A 26,907-nucleotide genomic window follows, 5' to 3' on the forward strand; every position below is an offset into this window, starting at 1 on the left:
AAGGAAATGGTCCATGAAAGGTGAATGTTAGTGCACCACTCTCCTCCTGTGATTTGGCAGTACCAAATTATATCTTGGTAGCGTTATGGAGTCTGAATATAATGAGTTAGAGAGGTGAAAGATAAAATTCAGACTAAAAATAATTTAGGTTATTCTTTGGTCCAGTCTTCAAGAAAAAGAGCTTTCTTTTAACAGTTATTTTGCATGGTAGAATATCAGTGATCAGCTGTTCTATGGTTCTGTTGATTTTGTTCTTGGGCGTTGTACATTTGGGCAGAAAGACACGTAATGAGTGACAAAAGTGTGTGTCTATATCATAATTAGAATTACCACAGCATAGGTAGCAGATAAGTACTGCAGCTGCAGTTTGGTGATTTATCTGTGGAGAACTTCGGGGAAAGTGAGGAGCAGGGGCTGAGGAGCAGGCAGTGCTGTGGACAGAAGGACTGCTCCATCTCAGACAGCAGTGAGGGGAGACAAGGGTAGAGGATAGATGGAAGCAATGTATTTGCTTAGTAGTTTGTTACATTTCCATGTAAAATAGTTCTAAGCACACTCTAAGGTTATCATCATTTATTTTGCATTTGCACTTGACTGTTTACAGAGAAAGATACAGCACACGACAGCTTTCCTTACATGAGTGGGAGGTGAAACATGGAGCCAAAATGCAAATGGACTTAATGACTTGCCCACTTGTTTATCCCATGGAGTATCTGAGCAACAAAAATAAAGTGAGACAGCTCTTTGAAGTGACAAAGCAAGCCTCTACAGCCATTCACTGAAACTGCATTTTAGAGGACTCTTAGGACAAATTCAAGCTATTAATTGCCCTTGTCTTTCTTTTCATTAGACTTTTTACCCATCCCAATGGTTGCAGTATATTGCTATCCAGCGTTCACTTCGATGTAGAGTTTTACTGTTCAAAAAGTGGACTTTTTGTACTGTCCATGTGGAAAAGACCAGTAAAACACACCTTTCTGCAGTGCAGAGGCTGCAATACATTTTCAACAGAAGCTACAATACTGTGGTGCAAAGTCACTTCCACCTGAGCTTATGGCAACTAGAATTAGCAAGGAGATGAATATTTTGATGCCTGGACTGTTTTTCGTGTTTTTTTCAGCTTTAACTTCCTGAAGAACTCCCCACTGGGCAAAGTTAGCTTGGTGATGGAAACTCAGAATATAACCAGAAGTGAGGGTAGAGAAATGTGGCATTGGGAGCATACTATTAGAATAGTTGTTTCAGTCATTCCAATGGCTGGCTGCTGCTTGCTACTTGAATGCCCTGCCAAGATGGCTGCTGCTCCAGGGAGCTGCAGCAGGGCTCTTCTGTGCAAGAGCTCCTTGGTCACTGTTTCCTTCACTCTGCTGCCTCCCTGCCAGATGTGTGCTGTGTACACTATTGCTCCTTAGCATCATTAACAGGCTTTTTCTTTGTTTTCTGTGTGGCAGAAGTAAATAAATAAATACACAGAGAAATGAATAAGCTCTGAGTGCCCCCTGCGTTTCTTTATCCAGTTTGGCAAGCAATAGGCAAACAGACCAGCATCTGAAATGATAAAGCTGCTCAGAGCTACATTAAAATAAATCAATAAATAAAGCAATATTTCATATGAAATATGAAAGACCATCAAGTTGAGTATAACACATGGAGTATAAGCCTCCACCGTATATATCCACTGTAATTTTAATAAGTGATAATATTGCCTTTGCCTGTAATTTCTGCTTTTCTGTTCCCATTCATGTGAACAAAGAGAGGATGCTGGATGGTTTCTGGTCTTTGCCAGGAGCAGTTCCAGCCCCTCCTCACAGCACATATATTTCACAGGGATGTTTAGAATTTTCCAGTTAGAGGAGGTAATTTCCTGCATACTTATGCCTTTCTGCCATTGGCAAGATTACATTTCATTGGAAAGATAATTAAAAAAAACCTTGTTCATGGAGTAAGCTGTGTGAATTCCACCCCAGCCATATCTGCATCTGAAGTATCAGGCATGCAAACAAATAGAGCTGCTTTTACACCTGCGGCCATTTTAGTGGGAGAGGCTCCTCTAAGTGAGGATTGGTTTGGATTATTTTTTCCAAAGCAATTCAGATCACACAAGGCAGCCTACGAGGTTATGTACAAAAAACCCACACGTATCCTGTTGGAGAAGCTTGGAGGAGCAAGGTGCACTCGTTCTTCACTCCAATTAATTCTGTATTTATTACCAGCTTACATAAAATGCTAGCAACTGGCCAGTGACAAATGCACTTTACTTGGAGGTGGTTATAAATACTCTGCCTTTTGTCCTCACTTTGCCAGGACTGGTTATTTTTAGCAGTGAGCCAGTCGACCTTATCAAAATGGGGAATCAAAAATAGTCTGGAAAAACACCGCGAGGAAATGCTGTTTTTAGCAGCCCCATCCCCTCGGCGCTGCCGGTCAGTGAGGTGTGAGCACGCAGGCAGTGCGGTGCGGGGAGTGCTTGCTTGGTGAAGCATGAATGCCTCCACACAGCGTGACACCTCGGGGCTCTGGGGACAGGGAAGCACACGGAGAGCATCCCTACCCATGCGCTTCTGTCACAGCAGGGTTTCTTTGCAGGGAATGCTTGCTCAAACGAATCTCCTCACAGCTCGCATCCTGCTGCGGGAGCTGTAGCAGCAGACTGCTGGAGTCTCTTCACATTTCCTTTTCCTTTTGGCTTGGGAAGGCAGCACTGGATCTCAGGTCACAGAGGCTGGCAGGTTACGAGCTGCCCAGCACTACCAGGCACAGTGCAGCCCCATCAGAGGTGTGCAATGGCTCAGGAGGCTGCAGCTGTGAGGACGGATGCTGGATGCAGATATTGCTCAGCCCACGTATCAGCTGAGTGCCATGACTGAGTGCATTGTTCAGTTGTGACATAAGCTGAAGGACAATGCTCTGGCTGGTACAAAATCCTGCTTTCTCTTATGCCAGAACCAAATTGCTTCATTCATTCCAGTACCTTGATTGCTGGTTGTAGCCGTTAGCAAGTGTTTCAGAAGTGAAGTATAAGCTGTGACTTGTCCTATGCCATAGGCTGAAAGTAAAGATGGAAAAGATGTTCCCTAGCCACTGATTTTCATATTTCCCTCCTAGAACAACATTTTATTGTAAAGGATTTTTCAGAACGTGCTGCTTCCAGCACTGGCTGCACCAGATACCTCGCAGCCTCTCCTGCAGCTGCTTTGAGTGAGTGGGGACCCAGCATGGAAGGCTCTGTGGCCATTTATTTCTGTCCTAGCAGAAAATCTGTGGGGCTGTGTGTGACAGACGGTGAGTGTATGGCATGGTGACAAAGTACTCAGCAACAAGTCCCCACGTGACCTCAGGAGGGTCAGATAAGGTGAGACATTAAAGGGCAAAGCAAGTGAGGTAAAGTATCCCATCTCTCTTCTACATTTATAACAATTGATAGCCTGATACCCAGATGCTGATGAATACTTTTACCAGCTATAAATGGCAACTGAGAGTCTAAAAATAGCATCTTGCTGCAGACTTGTCTGGCTGAGCTGCATCACCAGCATACAAATAGGCTCCCTGAGGTAGTACCCAGACAGACAATGTCCTCCACTTTTTCTCGCTGTTTGGATAGAAGAAAAGGCTGATGCTGCTTGCATTCTGTTCAGTCTAAGCTCTCAATAAAATGGCACTACCACCCAAATTTTCCTATAGAGCTGAAGCCTCCTTGCCTATCTGGGTGTCTCCTGGCACAGGGAGCAATGGACTGTAGCACAGGGCCTGGGGGGCTGGCAGCATGCAGGCACATATGTGGGATGCAGCAGGTGCTGCAGGGCTACCATTTTGAATGGATGGGCAAAGTGCCCCAGCAAACTGCACCAGGGGTGAGGGGAAAGCATGGAGGTGATTCTGCACTGTGGCTTTGCAGCCAGGGGCTGTCCCCAGGGCACTGGGGTGACAGGATTTCAAAGAGGGCCATGTGAAGGTACATAGGATCACATTTTTGGCAAAGGAGCGGATCACTGACACCTATTTTTTGGCATGACACCAGTGTGTGTGGTTCTGGCACAGTGTTTTGTGCCAAGGATTTATCCTGCCCTGCCAGGAGAGGAGCTGGCTCACGGTTCCCCTTAGGAAAGGGGTTTGTGTGCTTTTTGTTCTACCCATTTTCCTATACAGGCCTTCCTCTGCAAGATACCTGAGGAAGAAGCATGATACGCTTCTGGACAAGGTGCGGGGAAGAGCTGACAGCTGGAGGCGGCAGTGCTTGGCTATCAAACCCTCACGAACCGCATTCCAACCCGCAGTGCCGCTGCAGTGACTCCCTCCCAACACAGAGGGGCGATCTCACAGTCTCAGGTCCGGGTGGCGCATCTCTTGCGCAAAGTTGGAGGCGGCCGTGCGCCTGCGCAACTACGGCGCAGGCCCGGGGAGCGACGGGCGGCGTGCCCGGTGCCCGGCCAGGAGGGGCGGCCGGCGGGGAGCACCCGAGGGACCGTGGGTAGAGGTGAGTCGGGGCCGGCGGCACGGCCTGCACCGTCCTGCCTTACTCCGCCCGCGTATCCGACCCGCGGATGGGAGAAGAGCAGCGGGGGTGCCGCGGAGCTGGGGTCGGGTGGTGCGGCCCCGGGGAGAGGAAGGGTCTGTACCGAGGGTCAGGCCCAGCGCTCCGTCGGGTGACGGCGTTGGTGGTAATGAGAGCGCTACAGCGAGGGTGGAATAACGGGATAGCAGTCAGAAGCAGACGGAAAGCTTTTGGTTGTGAAGCTCATCGCAGTGGGAGTCGCATGGATGTTATGTTGTACGGTAGGCTTGAACTGCTGCTTCGTGGTTCACTTACCCTGTCCTGACAGCCTTTTGTCAACAGCTGCCAGATCAGCATCAGCTGATTTTATTAAGGCTATTTATGCCTTAGTGGTACTTTTTAAATTCATATTTCTTATCTGATGTACAGTTGATCGTGAGACCTTCCTTTCTGTCAAGTGTCCCATGTTTGTCCTGAACATATAATTAGATCACCTGCATTGTTCTTCAAGCATGAGAACATACCACCTGTGCACCATGCAGCTTGGAGCCATGGATTTTTACTTAATGTGGAAGCTGGAGCAGATGACCTGATCAGCTTTCAGTGTGCTGCGAGTTGCTGATCTTTCAGCGACATAGGTGAAGCTGTGATTCTGCATGTAAAAGCTTAAAGAACAGTCAGCAACGGTAGTACTGATGTGACTGTGTTTGTGACACTTTATAATACATCGTATTAATTGCTAAACAGTGTTACTTGGACTACAGTGAACTGTTCTTTTCTTCATATGGTTGATATGGTTGCAGTTGCAACTCATAGAACTCTTTCTCCCACCCTCCCCCCTCAAACATATTGTCAAAGCCAACGAACTGTTTCCTTTTTCTGTCTAGATTTTCTTTGGCATTTTTCTTGTCAAAGGTATGTAATTTGATTTGAAGGTCACTCGGTGTTTGAAACAGTATCCTGAAGCCAGGTTTTCCTTGTTACGTGGTATCCACATTGTGTCTCTTCGCTCACCATTAAGCTGGGAATTGTGCCACCTGTGGAGACTCTCAGCTGCAGATGGGTTTGATGTAGTCATTGGCAAGTGGCAGCTACAATGTATAACCACTGGCATCTTATGTTCCAGAGGAGCTTTGAAGGAGTTCTACTGTAAATCTGCTGAGGCAAAGAACTTGTCTTGAATGGGTTAACGAAGTGTTTCTCTGCGCGGTGATAACTTTGTGTCTCCTCCAGAGCTCAGCATTAAAACTCTCTCTTTCTAATTTGCAGAGACAAGAGATAATTGATTCCATTATGTGTGCGTCAGCCAAATATAACACCCGGGGTCCGGCCCTCATCCCAAGAATGAAAACCAAGCATCGCATTTACTACATCACTCTCTTTTCCATAGTTCTGCTTGGCCTAATTGCCACAGGAGTGTTCCAGTTCTGGCCTCACTCCATCGAGTCGTCCAGTGACTGGACTGTTGAAAAACGCAGTGTCCATGATGTGCCTGTGGTCAAACTTCCTGCTGACAGTCCCATTCCTGAGCGGGGAGACCTCAGCTGCCGAATGCACACCTGCTTTGATGTCTATCGATGTGGCTTTAATCCCAAAAACAAAATCAAAGTATACATCTACTCACTGAAAAAGTATGTGGATGAATATGGGACGTCAGTGAGCAATACTATTTCCAGGGAATACAATGAGCTACTGACTGCCATCTCTGATAGTGAATACTACACTGATGATGTCAACCGAGCCTGCCTTTTTGTACCATCCATAGATGTCCTCAACCAGAACACGCTCCGTATCAAGGAGACAGCTCAGGCTTTGGCACAGCTATCCAGGTACTTGCTGAAACCTCCACAAAGGACTCTGCACAACTCAAGTGGAATAAAATTATGCTGGAGGGGAGGATGCAGTGAGTCAGTGCTAGAGCTAGTCTTGGACAGACCTTATCATCTGTTTAGAGAGAATATCTTTATAATGGTTGTCTCTTTTTTCTTTTGCTTTAGATGGGATCGAGGCACAAATCACTTGCTCTTCAATATGTTGCCTGGAGGGCCACCGGATTATAACACTGCACTGGATGTTCCTAGAGATAGGTATGAGTTTTACTGGGTTTGAATGCATAGATCTCTATTTAAATGCCTTTGGAGAAGCAGCAAGTTCAGAACTGTAGCTGATAGCTCCTTCACCTTTACAAAGCTGGAATATGGCTTTGTCAAGGGGAGCAGAGAAGTCCCTGTCTTGTACAGGTCAAATGTTTGCTCCAACAGTTTATTCCCATTCTTAATTTTACATGGAATGTGATCTGTAGCATTTGTTTGTCCTAGCTCTTGTGCTTGCTGTAAGGGTGGAAAATTTTCAGGTTAGGCTCATATATCGCGTTACAAAACCTGACGTATTTACAGAATGTCTCACTTGATGCAAAGTAGAAATCCAAAGATTGCTCCTAACTTCAACTTTCCGATACAAGCCAGAACATTTACATGGGATGTTTTAAAACAGGTGTTCTACTTGGCAAAACTAAAACTGTGTTGATTTTCATCAATGTTTGTTATCTCAACAGTTATACTGTACTGGTAATTGGGCAATTGCTCATAGTTGTTCTGTCTTTTTCAGATATCTGCCAGGAGCTTAAAAGGCTCCTGAGCTTAATTTTCACTTGCAGCACAGTTTACTTTTGGAGGAGAAAAGGAAGTTGTAAGGCAAAGCAAATTGGAATAAGAGAAACTTCATTAGCTTAGAAGCTGTTACTGAATATGTTTCTACTGGATAAGCTTTGCTGGTTTGGATCCCATGTAACCAGTTCTTCCCTTGAAAATCAAGGTTAGCCGCCTTCTGCTGAATGTTTTGTCAACAGAATCTTCCCTGAGATATGGAATTGTAACTAAGAATGTTGGGTGTGGAGTGTATCTTGATTTCTTTGCACCAAAGTTGATTTAAAACATTATCCTTCGATGCTGGAAGACACACATTTGGTTGTTGGCTTTTTTTTTTTTGGGGGGGGGGGGGGGAGGGGACATCTTTGAAGACTATGTTTACTCTTTGTAATTGCATCACTGATTGTGATTTCTTAGTTTTTGTTAGTTTATGAAATACGTTATATGGATGTGGATTATCCTGAAGAGGGCAGCCAAGCTCCGTTCTTATGTAACCAAGCCTGTAAATCTGTTCCTACAAAGCTCTTAAGATTTGTATTTCTTAACAAGCGTTTTCATTTAACAGTGCTCTTCTCAGCACAGTGAGCTGTTCTTGGACTATATGTGTATGCCTGTGTCCATAGAAAAAGCAGACTTTTTCTTGAATGCTGGAGGTTTACTGCATGGCATGGTTAAAACTGTGTCAAATGCCCATTTATGTTTGACCCTAGCTTAGTGTGCAGGAAATGTATTATTTTGGTAGATGTTTTCTCTAAGTGTCTCCCATGCTACCACAAGAAGTTATGTCATTTTAACTTAACAAACAAACCAACCTTTTTGTTTTCCTGGAACAGCAGTTGCCATGGCTTGCTGAGCCAGCTTGTTCTGCAGCTGCACAACCACTAGTTCTAATACAGTAGAGAGGAAACAGTGTTTGAGAAAAGGTGGAGATACCTTTTTGTAGGCAGCCAGCTACCAGACAGTACTAAGTGTAGCGCAGATCCTGGCCACGGGTGTGGAAATAAGTGATCTGTGACAAAGTGACTTGTGAGGACCTAGTCCTGGAAGGGCCTAAGTGCTGTTGCATGGTTGCAGTATGGTTTTGGAGACCTCTGGAGGTCTTATATCTAACAGAACAGGAGAACTAAGCATGCCTTCTTCATCTGAGTACGTCCACAATGTACAGAATGGGTAGTTCACAAAGTGTATATCAGTGTTGTTCATGGTGCTGTGGGTTGTGAGGCTGAAATAAGTGTCAGAGGCAGACTGGCAGAGTCTGATGGATTTTGAATGACAGGTCTGAACTTTACAGGTATAGCTCCTTAAGGACTGTGTAAGATTTTATGGGCAACTGGTGAAATACGCAGGTAGTGTTTGTGAAGTTTGCTCAGAGAGCGTGGCCACCTTCTCATGCCTAGTTGAGCAGTAATGGATCATGGATATAATAGAATCGTGTTCTGCTGATTTGCTGCAGAATATGAATCCAGGTAAAGTAAGACCTTTTGCCCAGAAGGGAATTAATTTATATATTATTTTTACATAAGTAAAGATCTTTAGCTAAACTACCTCACTGAGATGTTGTTTGTTTATTAAATCTTTAAATCTGATTTCTCAGAGACAAATAAAAGCACTTTATTCCATAATTTCAACAATGCAAGTCTGCCTTTAGGGTGTGGAGGCTATGTTGCTGATATGAGCTGCTGTAATGTGTGTAATCTCTTGCCATAAAGTATGAAAGGTAATTTCTTTATTTGTTAATAAGTGTTATTAAATCTAATACAGTAGTGTGGATGAAGAGGCTTCTTTTTCTGACCCACTCTGTAGCTGTAGAATTGAATGTAGGGATGATGATACCTTTTCATTCTGCTTCAGCTGACGAATTGGGATTCAGTGACTTGTGAGATCTGGCAGTAAACTGATGATGTTGGCAGCTGGGCAGAAACAAGAGTGCCGAGCAGTTGGGGCACTTCCTGGAGAGCAAGCAGGATCAGTATCTGGGAAGTGGTGAAAAGTTGCTCTGAAACAGGCTTGTTGGTTAGTGCTATTTAAAGGTTATTCACCTTGAGTATATTAGGAGTTAATATCTCTTTTCCCTCACTGCAACATAGAATGAAAATCTGAGAGGAGTTATTTAGCTGGTGTTGGTTCCCTGCGGGTTTATTTAAGTAAATGTCTGTATGACACACCTGCTTTCTCAAGGCTGATGAGGTGCTGTCATGTTTTCACCGGATCCAATTAAAACAATCTGGTTGTAGTTTCCCAATTAGGGGGTTATAAAAAGAAGAGGTTGTAAAATGCAAGAACAGAAATGCCTAAGCCAGTTTTTCTCCTGCCTGGCAGTTGAGTTGATGGATAAGCCCTGGAGCATGTAGCTTCAAGGGTGAGAGCTGCTCATAATATACACATAACGCATATATGTCACCAAAAGGGAGGCACTGGAAAGGAATCCCAAATAAGCACTTGGATCATAAATTCTCACTCAACACGTCCTTGATTTATCATCCTGCTCCCAAGTTGATTTCTGCTTCTACAAATAGTTTGTGTCTACAAGTGGTTTGTGTTCTGAGTGAAGAGCAGTGGAAGGCAAGTGTTTGAGTTTGTAATTGTCACTGAACTGAAATACATCTCTAATCCAGAGTCTATGGTTTCCTAAGAGCTTCTTAAATGATGTTTAGTGAAGCCTTATTTGTACCAAAATGGGATATGGGAATGCTAAAAAACTGTGCTACAGTTTAAAGCAGGAAGGGAAGTATCTTGCAGAACACCTTGAAGGTGTTAGAAGACGCAGAACATGCAGCTGTTTAATGAGGTTGATGAGTTCTGAGGGGAAAATATAAATAGTCATGGATGATAACTAGGTAAAATCATAGTCTGTTGTGTAAGAGCAGTAGAAAAACTGCTTGGAACACTATACTAAGCATTTAATTCAGTGATAGCTGACAACTACTTCACCCAATGTGTTTTCAGTATCTCATTTGTTCTCATAATGATGTTCTTCTCATGTTACTGATGAGACCTGCCTGCTCCAGTCTGAACTATGACAGTGGGCAAGGTTGTGATAAAGCTGCTGGCTGTGATTGTAAGCTGCTGCAATGGGTACAATTCCTCAAGCCCTTTTCCATGGTGCCTAGAGAAATGCTGTATTTGTGTTCTGTTTCTTTGCCTGGGGACAGGTTTCTGCAAATTTCTTTAAGTGGTAATTAGGGCAAACACAGTATCTCTAAGGCAACTTTGAGGATAGCTCACCCTGCTGTTGCTAACAAAGAGCTAAAAGTATAATCAGCCTTTTCAGAAGTCTCACTAAAGAAGCTGAATGAAAGCACCTTTTGGAAGCAGATGATGTGTATAGCGTGCCACCTGGTCACCAGGGATGAAATGTAACTGGAAAGCTGTTGGCCTCCAATCGTTTGTTCAAAGAAGCTAGATTTGGGAAAAGAGATAATAATATACTGGTTTCTTCTGGCACCGTGAATGGTGCATTGCTTTCTTCTGCACGCATGATCGCATGATTCTCTTCTGTTACTTAAAACTCTTTCTCTATGTTATGAAAGGTTGTCCCATTTAGGAGAGTCCACAGACAGAGTCATCTCACTGAGGAGTTAAAATATATCTTAATTTATCCATCCTTGGTTATTCCCACACATTCTAGCACAGTGTCCCAAGCTGCCTCTACTCTTAGAGATTGGATTCATAGCATACTGTGCTCTCATTGAGTTCTGCTTATAGCATTTATTTATTTATTTATTTATTTTGGTAATAGGTAAAAAGAAACTTAAAAGTTTGTGCAGTTATTTGAAAACAAAATACAAATTTTATTTATCATAGAAGTCCTGAGTTGTTACAAGCTGCCAAAATACTGTATTTTATATGGACTTGTACCCAAAATACAGCTTGTCAGACTCTCTGAGATCTGTGCTATGCACTGTTGTTGGGCAGGCACTGAGAAATATGATGACTGATATAAATAATCAAGAACGTGTTTCTTTAAATTAAAATGGACTTAGTGCATGTAAGCTTGCAAAAATGTAGGGTGATTGTAATGACAGCAATGGATTCCATTTCCCTATAAGAATGCAAAATGGTCCTTTCCTCAGTGGTCATATGCCACTGCAAACATTCCATTGATGACTGTATCCAGTCTGGCAGTAAGCCCAGATCAGGAAGGCTGAAGTGAATCTAAAAACTGCATAAAAATGCCACTGACAGAAGTTGAGGGAAAAACTGTTATCTCAGTAACTGTTATTGCTGTTCCGGTAATGATAACCGGTAAATCATGGTCTGAGTCTGAATGATTTACATCCTCTGTTTACAGTCTCTTTCTTGTATTTTTCAGAGCTCTCCTAGCTGGTGGAGGCTTTTCCACGTGGACTTACCGGCAAGGCTACGATGTCAGTATTCCTGTATACAGCCCTTTGTCTGCAGAAGTGGATCTGCCAGAAAGAGGACCAGGGTAAAGCAATTCCAATGAATTGGCAAAGTCTATTGAATCCTGAATGTGATACAGATGCCAATAAAATACTGTCATGGAGTTATGTAGATGAATCTATTTCTGTGACAAGGGGACAGCAGGCCCATGGGTCCCCTAGTCCCAAAAATGGGAAGTTAAAAGGGGAAGGGGTAAGGAGATAGGAGCTGGGCTTAAGGATACAAACAGAGCATTTCCGAAGACTGAGAAGCCTACTTTGAAATGGAAGGCACACGGCTTGGAAGCACACCCACACCTGCTGCCAGGCAGTGAGAGAGAGAACGAGTGTCACTTCTGTGACATATTTTCCTCTCTGACCATGAGGTCCTTTGGGACATGTAGTTCTTCTTCTCTGTGCTCTGCATGATGTTATGATGTGGAATACCAATAGCAAAAATTACAAAATCATATCAAATACAAACATATCTGCTAGCTTCTTGGCAGGCTAGGACAATTTATTTAAGAGTTGTGCTCATGCATGGCTTTTCTTGTTAAAATACGTGGTGATTCCAAAGTTAGTAGTGTTGGCTAATCCATCAGGTTGTGGGTTATCTATGAACTGGGGATACAGAAGGGATGATTCTGTCTTCCCACTTCATAAACCAAAGTGTAGTAGGTGATAGTCTGACAGTATTTCTTGGAGATCCACTCCAGAAACTGAACTGTGAAACAGGACAACAGTGTTTTGAGTAGCATTAAATTCAATATAAGTAGAATATATTTTCAACTTATAGAAAATAAAAATAGTTGTTAAAGTTTGTTTATTTTTAAAGCTTAAGGTAAAGCAAGGCTGCAATTCAAAGTAATTCCCTTGTAAATTATCTCTTCAGATGATTTAAGATACTTAAAAACAAGGTAATGGCAATAAATTACTATCGCAAAGACAAAAGAAGCATTTCACTAAGTCTTTTTAATTATGCAGCTGAAAACTTTTCTGTAGCAGGTTCTTACCTGTGCTGTTGTTTAAAAGCTGAATGGACTGAAGGCAGTGGGGTAAATGACATGCTCTCACTGATTGTAAATATCAAGATTGGAAACACAGAAGTTTTAGGGCCTTTCTTCTAACAACATCCTCCAAAGAATATGGCTTTAGTAGAGTTGAAAACTGTTATTGAAAGAGTGCTGCTGATAACAGACAAAAGCTGGAGCCTTGGCTCCAGTTGTCATCTCCTCTGGTAAGGGTTATTGCTCTGGGCTGCTCCAGGTAAGGAATAGTAGTCAGTTAGAGGACAAAGCTGTATGGCAGAAGTTTGTTTTACCCACACACTTTATGCTCCTGCTTATAATACTTCTGGACATGGCGTGTATAGGGACATCTGGTTGAATCCTAACTGATGCTTCATATATCTCAAGTATTATTATGGCTCAACGCAGAGTGGGAGCATATTTTGTATTTCTATCTGAGTGGTACATACATGATCATAAGCTTCAGCATGTGGAGAACCTGTTACAAAGAGAGATGCTATCATGCTGTTACTGTTCATATAGTTAACTAAGTGCTGTGTCAGCCCATTTTTGATGGGAGGTTTGTGTTCTCAAAGGCACACTTTTTGTGAGGAACCAACTGTAGTCTCCAGAGTACCATCTAGTGGCCATTTAGCGTTACTAATTGAAACGTTCACAGGCTTCTTTGCTTTATGCAGGAAGACAGTGACGAAAGCAAAGCTCAAGTTCAAATTTAATCGGGATAAATAATCACATCCCATTACATTAAAGTGTTATTTCCTGGTATCTGCAATGTACTTTTTTTTGTAACATGATTTAATCACTAGGTTTGGATGTCATAGGATGCCAATGGTTTTAAGATAGAATTTGATTTTAAACATCATGCAATTTTTCACTGGTCATAAACCTCCATTATCACTACTGTGTGGTGGTGGTTTCTTTTTTAAAGGCAAATCCTATTTTTCTTCTTATAGAGTTAAACTGAGAGTTCTTGATTTACTTCCCTTTTTAGTTGGATAGTTTGAAATATTTTAGATCCAACTCTGCAAGAAATATCCATTCTCTAAAGCTGTTGGTAGCAAGATGGTAGCAGCTGGAGGCTTAGGAACAAGAGTGCTTTTAAAAAAAATTCTATGCAAGTGTTATCTGTTAATTGGATCCGCTGAAGTGACCAGCAGGAAAATAAGTAAAAGGGGTGAGAAGAGCAGCAGGAAAGGTCTGACTTTATAAAGTGTGTGTTTGTGTGTGTTTTCAAAGCTGTAAATTAAAAATAGTATCATGCGGAGCAGAATTGGAATCCTAAGTGCAGGCCTCCTATTTCCTGCGTTATTTTGGCTGTGTGAGGGCAGGCTCTCACTGCGTGTTCCCTTGAATGGGAAGCAGTGAAGTAGTTTGACTTATCCAATCTACTTTAAAAAAAATCAAGACTAAATGAGCATAACATTTGTACAATGTGATATGTTCCAGCATTAACAAAATTCATTTTTTAAAGTGTGAGCTTCTAATTTGAGACTGTTCCTGTATGTTTTACCTCCAGTTCTAAATAAGCTGTGAAATAATTCATTATTGAAATACATCTTGAATATTCATGCTTTTGGGATGTGGTAGGACTTAAGAGTGAATAGGATTAGATAGTTCAGTATCTTTTTTTCCGATTAAAATTGATATAAAAATAATACTGGAGGAGAAAGCAGAAGCAGCATGTGGTGTCCTACCTACTTTGAAGTAGTACGCAGACACTAAGCCTCAGTAGCAAGCTGTTTTATTATGTAGACAAATTATGCTAATTTCAATTTGTAAAAAAGGTTATGATGCAAGTGCCTATTCTTACAAGCACTTTTTCCAATTATAATTTTATTTGATGTTGTAAATCATGAAGCCATTTAATATCAAAAATTTAATTATATTGCATCCTTTTCTGCACTGTCAGAAAATATGATTTTGGCACTATGTTCACATTTAGCAGAATGATTCTGTGATTCTGTGATTCTTTGAGATCAACTTTTCTAGAGTGGAAGGAAATGTGTTGCTCAGCATCTTGGAAGTCAAGTTGTATTGCTGTCAAGTAAACTTGCTGTGTTTTTTCAGTCCCCGCAGGTATTTCATTCTGTCATCTCAAATGTCTCTGCACCCAGAATACCAGTCTGAGTTGGAAGCTCTTCAGGCTGAGAATGGGGAATCAGTGCTGCTGCTTGACAAATGTACAAATCTGTCAGACGGGGTCCCTGCTGTTCGCAAACGCTGTCACAACAATCAAATCTTTGATTATCCACAAGTGCTTCAGGTAAGACTGTCTCTTCGGCAGATTTCTCTTCCCCCCTTGGTGACTGTCTTAGCTGTGGAGCTAAATTAATGCTGATAGGAAATTTCGTTTAATGTTCTGCAAATGCACAGTTCATTAGATTAGCTGGGATGTTATATCCCAACTTTATTCCAATTTTTAATAGAATGGAGAACTGTGTACTCCAGCTCATCTAGAGAGCTACACTGCAGTCTGAAAATACTGCTTATATAGTATGTACAACCTAATGGGGTTGGTCATGGTGGTTGGGGTAGTACATGAATACATGATGTAAACTTAAAAAAGGATAAAGAGATACCACAAAATCCAGCTGCAATGAGAGGTGAAAATTTTGAAGGTTGGGCAAAATTGATTGCTTTAAAACTAGGGAAGAACTTCAGAATCTACATCTCCAGAATGACTGGTAAAGTGACCTTCAGTAGGCATAAGTTTCAAATTGATTTCTAACTTATTATAGTTCAGGCCTTGTTAGGTGGAGTTTGGAATAGAGGCCTGCTTTGTTAGTTGCATTACAGATTAAAATGAACTTTTCAGAGCTTATGTGTAGTTTTATTTTTTTTTGGAGGGGGGGGAAAAAAGACCACTACAAATAAAGAGAGTTCATCAGGTTGTATTTTTTGTGTGCAACTTAGTAGTTAAACCCTACAAAATACTCTCTATAAACGCAATGGACTGAGCTAGAAGACTTGTCAGCATGCAACTATGAAAACATCTAGGTGAAATGTGTTTGATGGCCTTGGCCCAACTTCCAGAGGCCTTTTGATGTGTCAGTGAAGATAAAACTAGATAGCGTTCTCAGACCCCTGGGTCTCTTGGCAGTTCTCTAGCATAGAGGTGCTTTGGCATATGGTGTGGTGAAGTGAGTTATGCCATAGGCCACTGTGCTCTGTCTGTGGCCACCAGCACATAATTTGTCTTTGAACTTCAACAAATGATGATAAAATAACAAACAGGCTGAAGAAAGGCAAAGTTTCCACCCCTCCTGTTATGTTTTGAAGGAAATATGTTTAAAATTCCTTGGGGAGGAGGGGGAGAGGGAGAGGGAGCAGGAGCAATGGGGTCACAATGAGTCCTTAACTTCCAGTCAAAAGGGGAGGAAAAAAAATCTTTTTGCTTTATTTCTTTAAGTACTGACTGGATAGCTCAAGGATAGCAAGTCGGAGGATCTGTATCTATATCTTGCTACATATTATTTTATATCTCTGAAGAGAGCTGGCACATGCAGAGATTGTTAAAATACTTTCCTTAGCAGATTTCTGCATCTCCCTTTGGAATGTCTGGCTGATAACAGTGGTGATGTGAGGAGATGTATTTATAGTAACCTTTGTCTAGACAGGAAAAATGGTTATCTGGGCAGATGAGCATGTGTGTCCACATCTGGGCTCTTTTTTTCTTCCCCACCCCCCTTCTCCCAGACCCTAGTAGGATTTCTTCCACCTGTTTCTCTGCGATCCAGCAACTGAATGGTTAAAATGTGTTTGTTCTCTCTGCTCCCTCCATTTCACCCACCCTTCTTTTCCTTCTGTTCCTGTCTGGGATTGGGGGAAGGAGGAAGCCTGAGGACTGATCCCTGTTCATCCTTTCCAGCACAGCCTTTACAGATTTCCTACTAGTCAGGCTCTTGGGCTTCTGGATTGCTAATGCTTCCTGTTTGCAGTCTTCTCTTGGACAAGATTCTCAGACTCTTCAGTTCTCTACAAATATGAGCACAAGTTTCACAATTGCACTAGGAAACGAGCGAAGATCCAGCAAACCCTGTTGTATTTCCTAGTTCCATTTTGATGTTTTTCTACCCTGCTGTGCCTCCTGGCTCCTTTTCCTCAGGCCACAGAATGCTAGCTGGAAAGATGTTTTCTTATCTGTGCAAGACCCTGTGTCAACTTTGATTTCTCTTTCTTAGAGAGAGCTGAACTCTACAAGTATGTTTTTTTGGCCATCTTGAATCTGTAGAAAGGTTCCTCAGTAACACTGAAGTAAACTGAAGACCTTATCTACAGGATGAGTGCAGCATAGCCAAGATACCTTCTCTGCTGGAGTTTCAACTCATAGTTTTTCATCCTGTGTGCTGTGGGCATGAATAAACTGAAAGTATTCTTTTTTGTGGAATCTATTTCTATCCTCAAAGCTCCCTTTAGCCACCCTCCTCCCGTTCGTACCCCTTTGGAATAAGTACTCTTGTTGAGTCTTGTTGGTCACACTCTTGAGATAATTAATCGTGCTGCTTTTCTCTGGGAGTGCATTGCCTAAAACTGAAGGCGCTGCTCTGTCTGGGGTCCTGCAATACTGAATAGAGTGAGAGAGTACCCCCCCAAGTTAAAGAGCATATATGTACATACCTTCTTCAACTCTAACACTGCTCTTTTTTTTCTCATCATTGTGTTGGGTACCATTTGTTGACAGGAAGCTACATTCTGTGTTGTTCTACGTGGAGCCCGCCTTGGACAGGCTGTACTAAGTGATGTTCTTCAAGCTGGCTGTGTCCCAGTCATTATTGCTGACTCCTACATTCTACCTTTCTCCGAGGTTCTGGACTGGAAGAGGTCTGTACCCAAACTACTGTACATCCAATTGCAACTAAGAGGCATCTGTTCCATTTAGTGATTTGAGTGAAATCACTGTGATAAGTCCAATGTACTGGTAGTTACAGTGAATAGAATACTAAATAAGATAGATGTAGTCTTGGCCCTTGGTATATTTATGTATTGTAAACAGGAGAGTAAAGCAAAACTGATTGAGCTTTTTGTTTATCCTGTAGCCAGTGATATGTTTTCTAAGCCAGAATTCCTTTGTTGTCTTAAGCTTGCATTCAGTGATAAGTGATCTGCATTGTAACATCATCTGAATGCCAAATTTATTATATTGTATCATAATTCTTAAGTTCATTTGAGACTGAAAAGCATAATTACTTTGTAGCTGAGTTTGCTGTAATTTTTCCATATGTACACAATGTTCAGTTATGTGATCTTAGGATAATACATACAAAATTACTAGTTAGTGTGCATAGCACTGTAGGTGCTATCAGTTGTCACTCTGAAAGATCTAAGTTGTTAGCGAGCCAGTGGCAGTCCAGGGATGGGATTTCAGGAATTTTGTGTCTCTGTCCCTTCCATATTTACTAGTTTGATTTGCAGATCAGTCCATAGACTTCTGTGGTGTTATCTATGGGCAGGCTGACTGTGGTCATGAGGGAGATGCTACTGAATAATAAATTACACTAGGAGAATACTGCTTATTTCTACTGATATCTTCTGAGCACATCATAGTAAATGTAAAACAAGTTTCTGTGTTAAAAGCTGCTGATCTCTTTTAATGTAGAATGTAATTTTTCTCATCTTACCTCTTTGTTTTTCTGGATGTTTGCTTATAGGGCCTCTGTGGTCATCCCTGAAGAAAAAATGCCTGAAATGTACAGTATTCTGCAAAGTGTTCCCCAACGACAGATTGAAGAGATGCAAAGACAGGTAAAATAATGAACTGTATTTAAGTTATTCTTTATTTGCAGTTAATGTGGGTTTATGTCTGCATTACTGTGAAATTTGTTTGGATGCTGAGGCATTGAATGTTCTCTCATGTTAACATTTTGAATATTCTACCTTCTTTCTTTATGCTAAGCATATGTATTCAGCATTATTTTTTAATATTTTATTCTTACCCTTCACTGATGCAGCTAAATCTGTTAAACAGCAGCTGTTGAGCAGTACTACATTATCCTTTAGGTCAGGAAGTTAAGAATACTGCATGTGATTGCAATTGCAGAAGAACACTTGAGTAGGCAGAATCCAGTTACTCAGATTGGAATTTCTCCAACCTATTTTAATTTACATGCTATTGTGAAATATACTATAGGATTCTCAGTATCCACAGTGATCAAAGCCTCCCCATCCTGTGTTGCAGCACATCTGAAACATGAAACTGATGTTTTGACAACCTGCTTTTTCATATAAAAGTCTTTACAGTGAGTGGAGAATGCATGTTCCTACCAATCCAGTCAAACCAAACTTTCACAAACTTCTTTCTTGTGTGTACTCTGCTTTCCTAGTGCACACTGGGCTGAAAGCTCTGCCTGAAGGCAGACTTAGTGCCTACTATCATTTATTAATGTGTTTTTGATGAAATTATAACATATATTTGTTTTTTCCACATAGTATTTAAATTGTCTGAACAACAATGTTTGAGTTTACGTGTGTCCCAGGAGAAGTTTTGTCTTGTAGGCAAATTTTAATTCTCCAGAATGTGAGAGATACATCAAATGAAAAATGTTTAAAATATTTTAACTAAATTGATGATTCCTGTGAGAGGGAGATTTTACTTATTTTGTGATTTGACAAGAAGAGATCCAAACTTGTGATTAAAATCTGTATGGTTGGAGTCAAAAGAAACTGTCTCACTCCAGCTGATGCTGATTTCTGTTTGTTACTGTCAGAACTTTGCTTCTATGGACACCATCATCATCAGTTCCTTTTACTCAAGAGCTCATACATGTCAGCACTATCTGAACCGAATTGGCGCTGTGAGGGTTTTCATGGTGTGAAAAGTTTTGTGCTCAAATTACATGTTGGGTTGTGGATTCAACCATAATCTATTGATGGCTGTACTATATAAATTACATTATGGGGACAGAGGTGAATAAAGCAAGATGTTAGCATGTATTGTAAACTTACAACTGGAGTCTGTAATCCTCATCACCTTATTGTACTAAACATTTATCATTAAATGGTAGGGGAATTCTGTTTTTCTGATGAGGAACTGAGGCCAAAGAATAAGTAAGTGCTGGGTACATGGGGAAAAAGTAAACCACTTGATTTTAGATGACTTTTAAAGGTGCATGGGATTTCTGTATTCAGTTTTCTCCACAGATTTTTGAGATGTTTCTAAAATTGCTTTGCACGTCAGTAATGAAGTTGTCTTCTGTGTGATTTTTTGTAGAAAGTGACCCAACACGTGGTTTCTCAGTCTGTGGCCTGTAATACTAGTGTAAATTAGCACTGACTAGGTAGAAGCAAAAATTGCGTAGTTACATTAATAATGGATATGTGTGGAGAAACTACTTTCAAATCCAGTGTTATATTTCCTGCCTGAAATCTTTTGCAAGCTTGACTTCTCTGTTCAGAGAGTCTGCAAATATCATGTCAGCCATCAGGGGTCTCCTTTCTCTTTAGTCCCTACAGACAAATGAACTATTATGGTAGGGCCCATTGGCAGCATTGATTTGCTGCAGTGGAATGCAGAAGTAGCTTCATAACTGCAACTCCTAGAAACACTATTTTGCTTGATTTTTCTTGCTTTTCTGTGAATATAAAAATACTAGTGCAGGAGTGTTCAGCCTGATAAAACTTTAGAACTGACATAAATAGTTCATTAAAAGCATACATTGATTTTCTTGTCCATTTGACAAATATAAAATAATCATATCAAGATAATATTCTCCTACAGAGAATGTGGTATACATTATAGACTGTTTGAACAGTAATTTTAAAGTATGAAATCAGGAACCTCCACTAGTTTGTGTGTTTTCTCTTTCACTTTTCCCTTTACATTCACAATATATTTCTCAGATACTTTGAAGCAAACCAATTAAACAACTTTAGTTCGAGTAAATTATCCATATTATAAGTAACTCCTGAAATTAAACTAAAATAGAAGATATTTAATAAACGGAAAGGGGTACTGGTCTGTGTCTGGAGAGAGTTTTGTGAACTGTAAGTGGTTTGTGTCAGTCACTGTCATTGGATCCAAAATATCACTGAATATAATGGAAACACTGATTCTGTTCACTGGAGATCAGGAGTATCTCTAAAGCTTGCTCTCACATCTTGGTGCTTTAGTTGGGAATACAGTTTTATGCTTTGGTATTGAGAATACTGCAAGGAAATTATGAGGTCTGTCTTCCTCTTGTCTTCCTCGATTTGTTTCTGACTGTATACTGAGGATACTTGAGCATGTTATCCATATGTTTCATGCCCTGTCAGCAGTATTTACAAGGTGGAATCTCATTTTAAGTATCTGTGAAATTCCCTTGCTGTTACATGGTTCTACGTCCTAGAAATCTCATATGGTGAAAATCTACTTACTGACTGATATTGTGCTGACTACCAATATCTTGATTGCTTTTCCTCATTGATAAATGTGCAGTAATATTCCACCTGTGCTACAGATTTGTTTCTTTCCTCCTCATCAGCCTCACAGTAGGGAGCAGTTGCATGCCTTACTTGCTCTCTTACAATTTGAATGATTTGGGAAAAAAGTAATAATTGTAGGACGTTTTGACTGGTCAAAATACCCAAGCAATTTTTTTCAGTGTCTTGACTTCATTTCTGTGACAATGCACAGGGACAGAGGAATAAAGATTCACAATCTAAAGATGAAGTAAGTGATGCTAGGAGTAGGGGGAGTTTATAGTTGGAATGAGACTTCTGAAGAGACAGGTGCTAAGGGTATATACAAATATTTGGTTTTTTTCCAGCTTGAAATAGATCAACTGCTTTTAGGGAGTAAAGTGTTATGTATTTTTGCTTTGGTTTTGGAAGCACTTTAAGCCATACATTTGCTGAAGAAAAGAGGAAGACACTTTAAGATAAACCACTGCAGTATGTAAGAACCTATACTTGAAAAGATTTTCTTGCACTTTTTTACGCTGATCCATGAGCATCAGGCATTACTGTTGTGAAAAGGATATAATGCAGGTGCTTTAGATTTGGAGCTACCTGCCGACCTGCCAGGATGTACTGCTGGTATGACCTGGGCTGTGATTTCCTACAGTACAACTTTATTTGTTCAGTTGTTTTGTAAGACAGTGTGTAGTATCAGTTCCAAAAAAGAGAAAGTGTCATTTATTGATTTGAACGGAGCCCGCTATGTGGGAGATCTTGCAATTATACATGATTGTGTTGAAATCTCTGAAGACGAGCCATGCTAATGTAGGCTTTTATGGTTCAAACTTGCAGAACCTTTTGTTGTTAATGATTCCTGAACTGGTTTCCTAGAAACTGGAGGCTAACATGTTCTAGTTCTCCAATGCATTGAGCATCAGAAGTAAGTCCTCACTGCAAGCAGCTCAAGAGCTGCTGAAGTTAATAGCAGACTGGATGAAATCTGCCCATCTCTGGGACTGCTGGCTTGTCTCTTTTGTACAGTAATGTTGTCATACTCATTTGCTTTGAAGCTTCCTTGAACCATCCCCCTCTCACAAATAGTTCCATATGGAATCTGAAATGCTGGCAGAAATGCCCAGAGGCAAGTCGATGAGCAACTCAGCTGCACTGCTACTGACCTAGCAGACTTGACGTTACATTCTTATGCTTTCATTTAGTCTGCTTCACAAAGCAGCACCCACTTAAATAGCAAAGTCCTAAAAGTGAAGTGATAAGAAATAGAAGTGAATGTTGTAAACGTATATAATAGAGAATGAGAACAGATATTTTTTTGACCTGAACAGCAGGAGTGACACAGGTGGAAAGAAAAGGCAAAAATAAACTTGGCTGATGTCTGCTTATGCCATGCCTTGTATAGTTTCCCTGACAGCTAAAGTATTTCTAATGTTGCTTTGAATGTCTATTAGTCTACAGAAACAAATTTCACTACTGTAATTGATACAGAAATGTCTTTGACTTGTATAACAATTTTCCGCACCTTAAATTTGATCCTCTGCACCTTTTCCCCTTTCTTTTTCTGAGATGAATGTCTCACCATACAGATGATTCATTAATGTTTTCCTTATTGAATATCAGCATACTTGGAAGTCTTTTAACACAAAAAGTCTCATTAAGGCATGTGATCAGAATATGAAAGCAGTCAAGTGCTGGGAATACAAGAGTCATTCCTTCATTTATTTAGACATTCTTTCTTGGAGAACAGTTTTCAGGTAAGGAGATTATTTTCCAAACATTAAATCTCATGAGTGAAGGATTTTTATCAGCTTAGAGGGTTGAGTGAAGAAATCTAGAGATGAATTCAAAGGTAGTAACTTCCTAAGCCAGAGGACATGAGTTGCAAACTTAAGGCAGTTAGAGAGTACGTAGGAAGGTGGTGGCTTGCACCCAGGATGCTTGTATGTGGGAGCTCCTATGGTACCTGCTGCAGACTGCTGTCAGAATGTGGGAACAGCTGAATACATTGCAGAGGATAAAGCTTCAGGACTCACATTTGCAGGAGACCTTGGTTCTGTGTTGCCTTGTGGAATAACCTCTGCAGATTTTCAGTGTGCTTTTGTTTTGAAAACTGTATCTCCACTTCAGTGAATGTCAGGTATGTTTAGATGATTCCAATCTCTTGTCTTTTCAGCCTGGGTAGACAATTAAAAGATCAGTTAGTTCAGTTTTAAAAAAAATAAAAGTGCAATTTAAATAAAATAATAATAAAATGAAAGTTAGGAAACATATATTTTGCAGCATTTGTTCCCACAGTCAGAATATCTGGACAAGTTATTATCGTTTTTCTAGTGCCTATGCCATGTCCCGCAGCCCTGACCTAAAGAAAATTTCAGACTCCAGGTCAAGCAGAGCTGAAGACACATGCATAAATCAATGACTTGTTTTAGTGCCACGTTAAGACAACATGAGTGGCTGGCTTTTCTGACCCCTCCTCCCTTTCATTTAATGTGCTTCTTTGGCTCTTCTTTAAAGAGGGCTCTGCAGAGTAATTTCAGCTCTTATCAGCTTGCTGACAGCTATATGAGCCTTTCTGCTGGCTCCAAGCAATGAGTGCAGGCGCGTGAAACTTCCCATTCTTCAACTGAAACAGTCCTGGTTAGAGTTAAGGCAAATGGATGATAGAATTCTCTTGTGGGTGGTGCAGCTCACAAGAAGGAGGTGGGATTTAGTTCTTCTTAATCAATTAATCAGAACCTCATTTCAGTATCTGAGCACTGGAAGTTCTGCGATTTTAGTTAGGTTTACAGCTCTTCTTTTAATGAAAATGCTCAGCTTCCAGCTGCAGCTCTTTCACTGACAGGGGACAGCTTCTGTCTTGGGGTTCTTTAGACTCATCATTATCAAATTTAAATGAACTTTCATCTGTCTCCCATTTGTAGCATTTTAAGGAGTGTGATTGGAGAGGCTAACCCTGCATTAATCCTCCCAGAGTGCTTCAGTGGAGCTCCAGGTCCCCCATAAATGTCAGACCTGGACAATTTGCCATCTTATCAGATGCAGTGAAGTTAGCTGCAGCCCTCTCACCCCTCCTCCAGAGGAAAGATTTGTTGCTGCAAACAGCAAAGGAAAGAGAAAACTTTTTCCTGGATTACTGCCAGAGTCACCAAGGGAGTTGTAGAATCCTTGGCATTTGTATATGAGACTTTCATTGCTCCCCCCCTGTCCTTCACTTGCTGTTGCAAGTATTCTTATCTTAGACATTTTTCCTATTGTTTCTCCTGCTGCTGCTTTCTGGAATGAAGAAAACTGCTTTTAATCTTGCTTTGTTGCAGAGTGGGCTTCATGGCATCTCTGAGAAAGAGCTCTGAAAACTGAGAGTCATCAGCACCTTATTGAATAATCTTTCTGGGATGTAGCTGTGGTGCCTTAGGATCTAGGTTTGCAGCCTCTGAACAAGAAAAGGTTAAACGTGAACTGTAGAAGCAAAATAAGGCTATTTTAAGACTTTGTTTGTTTAAGAATTCGACTTTATGTTTTTGTAAAGTGGGTCTTAGGTACTTACCCCTTGCAGATCGCTATACACAGCTTGGATATACTACAGAAAACTCAGGTGATCCAAAAATTGAAGAAGCTTGTACCTCTTTTGAAAGTTATTGTGTGTTATTAAGAGTGGTTTGTGTCATACCCATAAAGCAGATGATTAAGCCTGTCTCCTGGCGTTGTAGTAATTCTTACTACTCTCTGTTCTCCCTCTGCATAGTCTATACCACATCACACTTCTTTATCAAATCTACTTGCACTGCTTAACCTTTCCTTCATTATTCAGACTGTTATAAGGTTGTCTTTTATGGTGTAAATGCCCTGTATTACTGTAGTATTTGCATTTGAGTTCTTAAACGCTAATAGTTAATATAACTTTGTGTTGGATCCATTTTCCTAATGAGTAGATAGAGATATAAATAGCTTTCCCAAGGTCAAACTGAAGTGTTTATAATGGAATTCAGAAGTCCTGGATCCAGTTTTAATGACTACATCAAATGTATCTTGCAACACAGTAGAAATGTTTGGCTTTAAGTTACAAAGGCTTTGCATGTTCTGTACAGGCAGCCTGCTGCCAGATAATCTTTAAATGCCTTTTCCTTTAGGCTTCCTAAGTTGTGCCGATATGTCTAACAGCTTCTTAGGTGCCCATGTGTGTATCTTTGTTAGGACTGAAAAAGTGGACTGTGCTAGAAATACGTTGTAATGCTCTTAGGCTGACAAGCAGTATAACTTGTGTCTGAGGGTTGGTTCTTTCCTCTTGTTAGATTGCTGTTAAGCTTCAGAAATAGTTTCCGGCAACTGGACTCAGCTGGGTAAGGGAATTCTAGTCCCACAGGATCCATGGAATACATCGTCTCTGTTCCCTCACACAGCACAGTTTACCATAAAATGCTTCCCAACACTGCAGCAAACAATAGCAGAAAAATGTCAGTTGGTAAAAACTCTTCCTGATCCTGAATCTGGTGATTAGGTTAGGCCTGAGAATGAGTGGAACACCTCTTAACCAACTGTCTGAAATACTTCAGTAAGCTAGCAGCACCAAACTGGGCTGTGCGCTCTTCCTCTCATACTCACTTCTTTCTAATCTGCTGCCACCTGTGTTTAGTAACCAGTGCTTCACAGAATCCCCCTGATAATTGAGTTCCATCTCTTGCAGATGCCATGTTACATATCTGTCATGAGGGGAATAACAGCTACTTCCTAACACTTTTATTAGTACAGAATAAATAGGCAAACACAGGTCAGCGGTGTACTTTCCATCTTTATTTTGAGATAGCAGGGACTCTGTGAAGAGACTTTATGCTTATCACTGTGATTACTTTTTTTTTTCCCCCAAAACATGGCTTCACGTAGTGAAGAACATTCCTCTGCAGCACATCATTTTAGATGAAGTAAAAGACTCCAGTTGGTGTCTGTCAACTCTTTTGTTTATATAAAGTAGTTTTCAACCCTATTCCTTTGTGATGTGACCATCTCAGAGTGTTAACATGACCAGCAATTATGCAGTCATACAGGCATAGACAGTTTGAGTCGCAAAGGGCGAAGTGTGTGTACATAGCTTGAGCTTATGTCACTTATTTTTAAGGTGTGGAGGAAAAGGGTAATGCCAAGTTGTAAACTGATTTTTTTTTTTCCTATAGATGCAGAGGAGAAAAAAAAAAGATATGACTGCCAGTCCTTCATGTTTAACATCATGGGATTTAGTGAGACAGGCTTGTATTGAACTGAAGCGAGCGCTAATGCTCTCTTAGAATTGCTCAGTATTGAAAGTGTTTGAGTGGACATATATATGTTTATGCTTATTTAAAATAGAGCTATATAGCTTACAGGAAACATGAAAACATGTCATCAAAAGGACATGTTCTTCCTCATACAGGGCTTAAGCTCTGAAGTGAGGTATGCACTGATTTTTGAATGCTATAATGTGGTGGTAACTCTACCTAGATGATTTTTTTTCTTGCTTCAGAGAGCTGTCCTTTCATGTGTGTGATTGGCACTGGGCTTGCTTTATGTTTAAATTCTCTAATCAAGGGATTTTAAGCTTCTATTCTCCCAGCATTAGTACGGCAGTCATGGGAAATCTCAAACAAGACAGATCTTGTTGCAGCAGTTGACACAAATAAAAGCGCTTGTGCTTTTATTTATTTATTTTTGATGCTGGATGCTGATTAAAAGTTTCCAAGCATCCTTTAGCCATGTTATAAAGCCAACCAGCAGAGAACAGAGCAGCTGCTGAGAAGGGGAGATGCTAGTGGACATAGGACAAGATCGCAGTGGGAAGCGTCAGTGTGTGTAACTCAGAAAGCTGGGAAAGGTGTAAACAGATCCCCAATTTATCTGTAGAGTGGGCTCTCCAAACACTGTTTTATTGGCCAGTGGCTCCTGCTTTACTAACCTCTAACCTTCACAATACTCAGAGGTGCTGCCCACCAGCCAGCCTTGTC

At 40.9% G+C, this 26,907-nt stretch overlaps 1 protein-coding gene across 2 annotated transcripts in view; it reads left to right on the top strand.

The window, feature by feature from the left end:
• Nucleotides 1-4,389: 4,389 nt before the first annotated feature.
• The window catches only part of EXT2 (exostosin glycosyltransferase 2), a 67,567-nt gene continuing 45,049 nt past the window's right edge, over nucleotides 4,390-26,907 (top strand). For both annotated transcript variants that reach the window (XM_015864507.3, XM_085550238.1), the window contains exons 1-7: nucleotides 4,390-4,474; nucleotides 5,762-6,321; nucleotides 6,490-6,579; nucleotides 11,453-11,569; nucleotides 14,618-14,813; nucleotides 17,232-17,371; nucleotides 18,199-18,292. In XM_015864507.3, coding sequence (XP_015719993.1) covers nucleotides 5,786-6,321; nucleotides 6,490-6,579; nucleotides 11,453-11,569; nucleotides 14,618-14,813; nucleotides 17,232-17,371; nucleotides 18,199-18,292 — 1,173 coding nt within the window. In that variant the 5' untranslated portion in view covers nucleotides 4,390-4,474; nucleotides 5,762-5,785. The remainder of the gene's footprint in view (nucleotides 4,475-5,761; nucleotides 6,322-6,489; nucleotides 6,580-11,452; nucleotides 11,570-14,617; nucleotides 14,814-17,231; nucleotides 17,372-18,198; nucleotides 18,293-26,907) is intronic.

The sequence above is a fragment of the Coturnix japonica genome, chromosome 5 (assembly GCF_054131305.1).
Source record: "Coturnix japonica strain WE chromosome 5, WE-NBRP24, whole genome shotgun sequence".
NCBI lineage: Eukaryota > Metazoa > Chordata > Aves > Galliformes > Phasianidae > Coturnix > Coturnix japonica.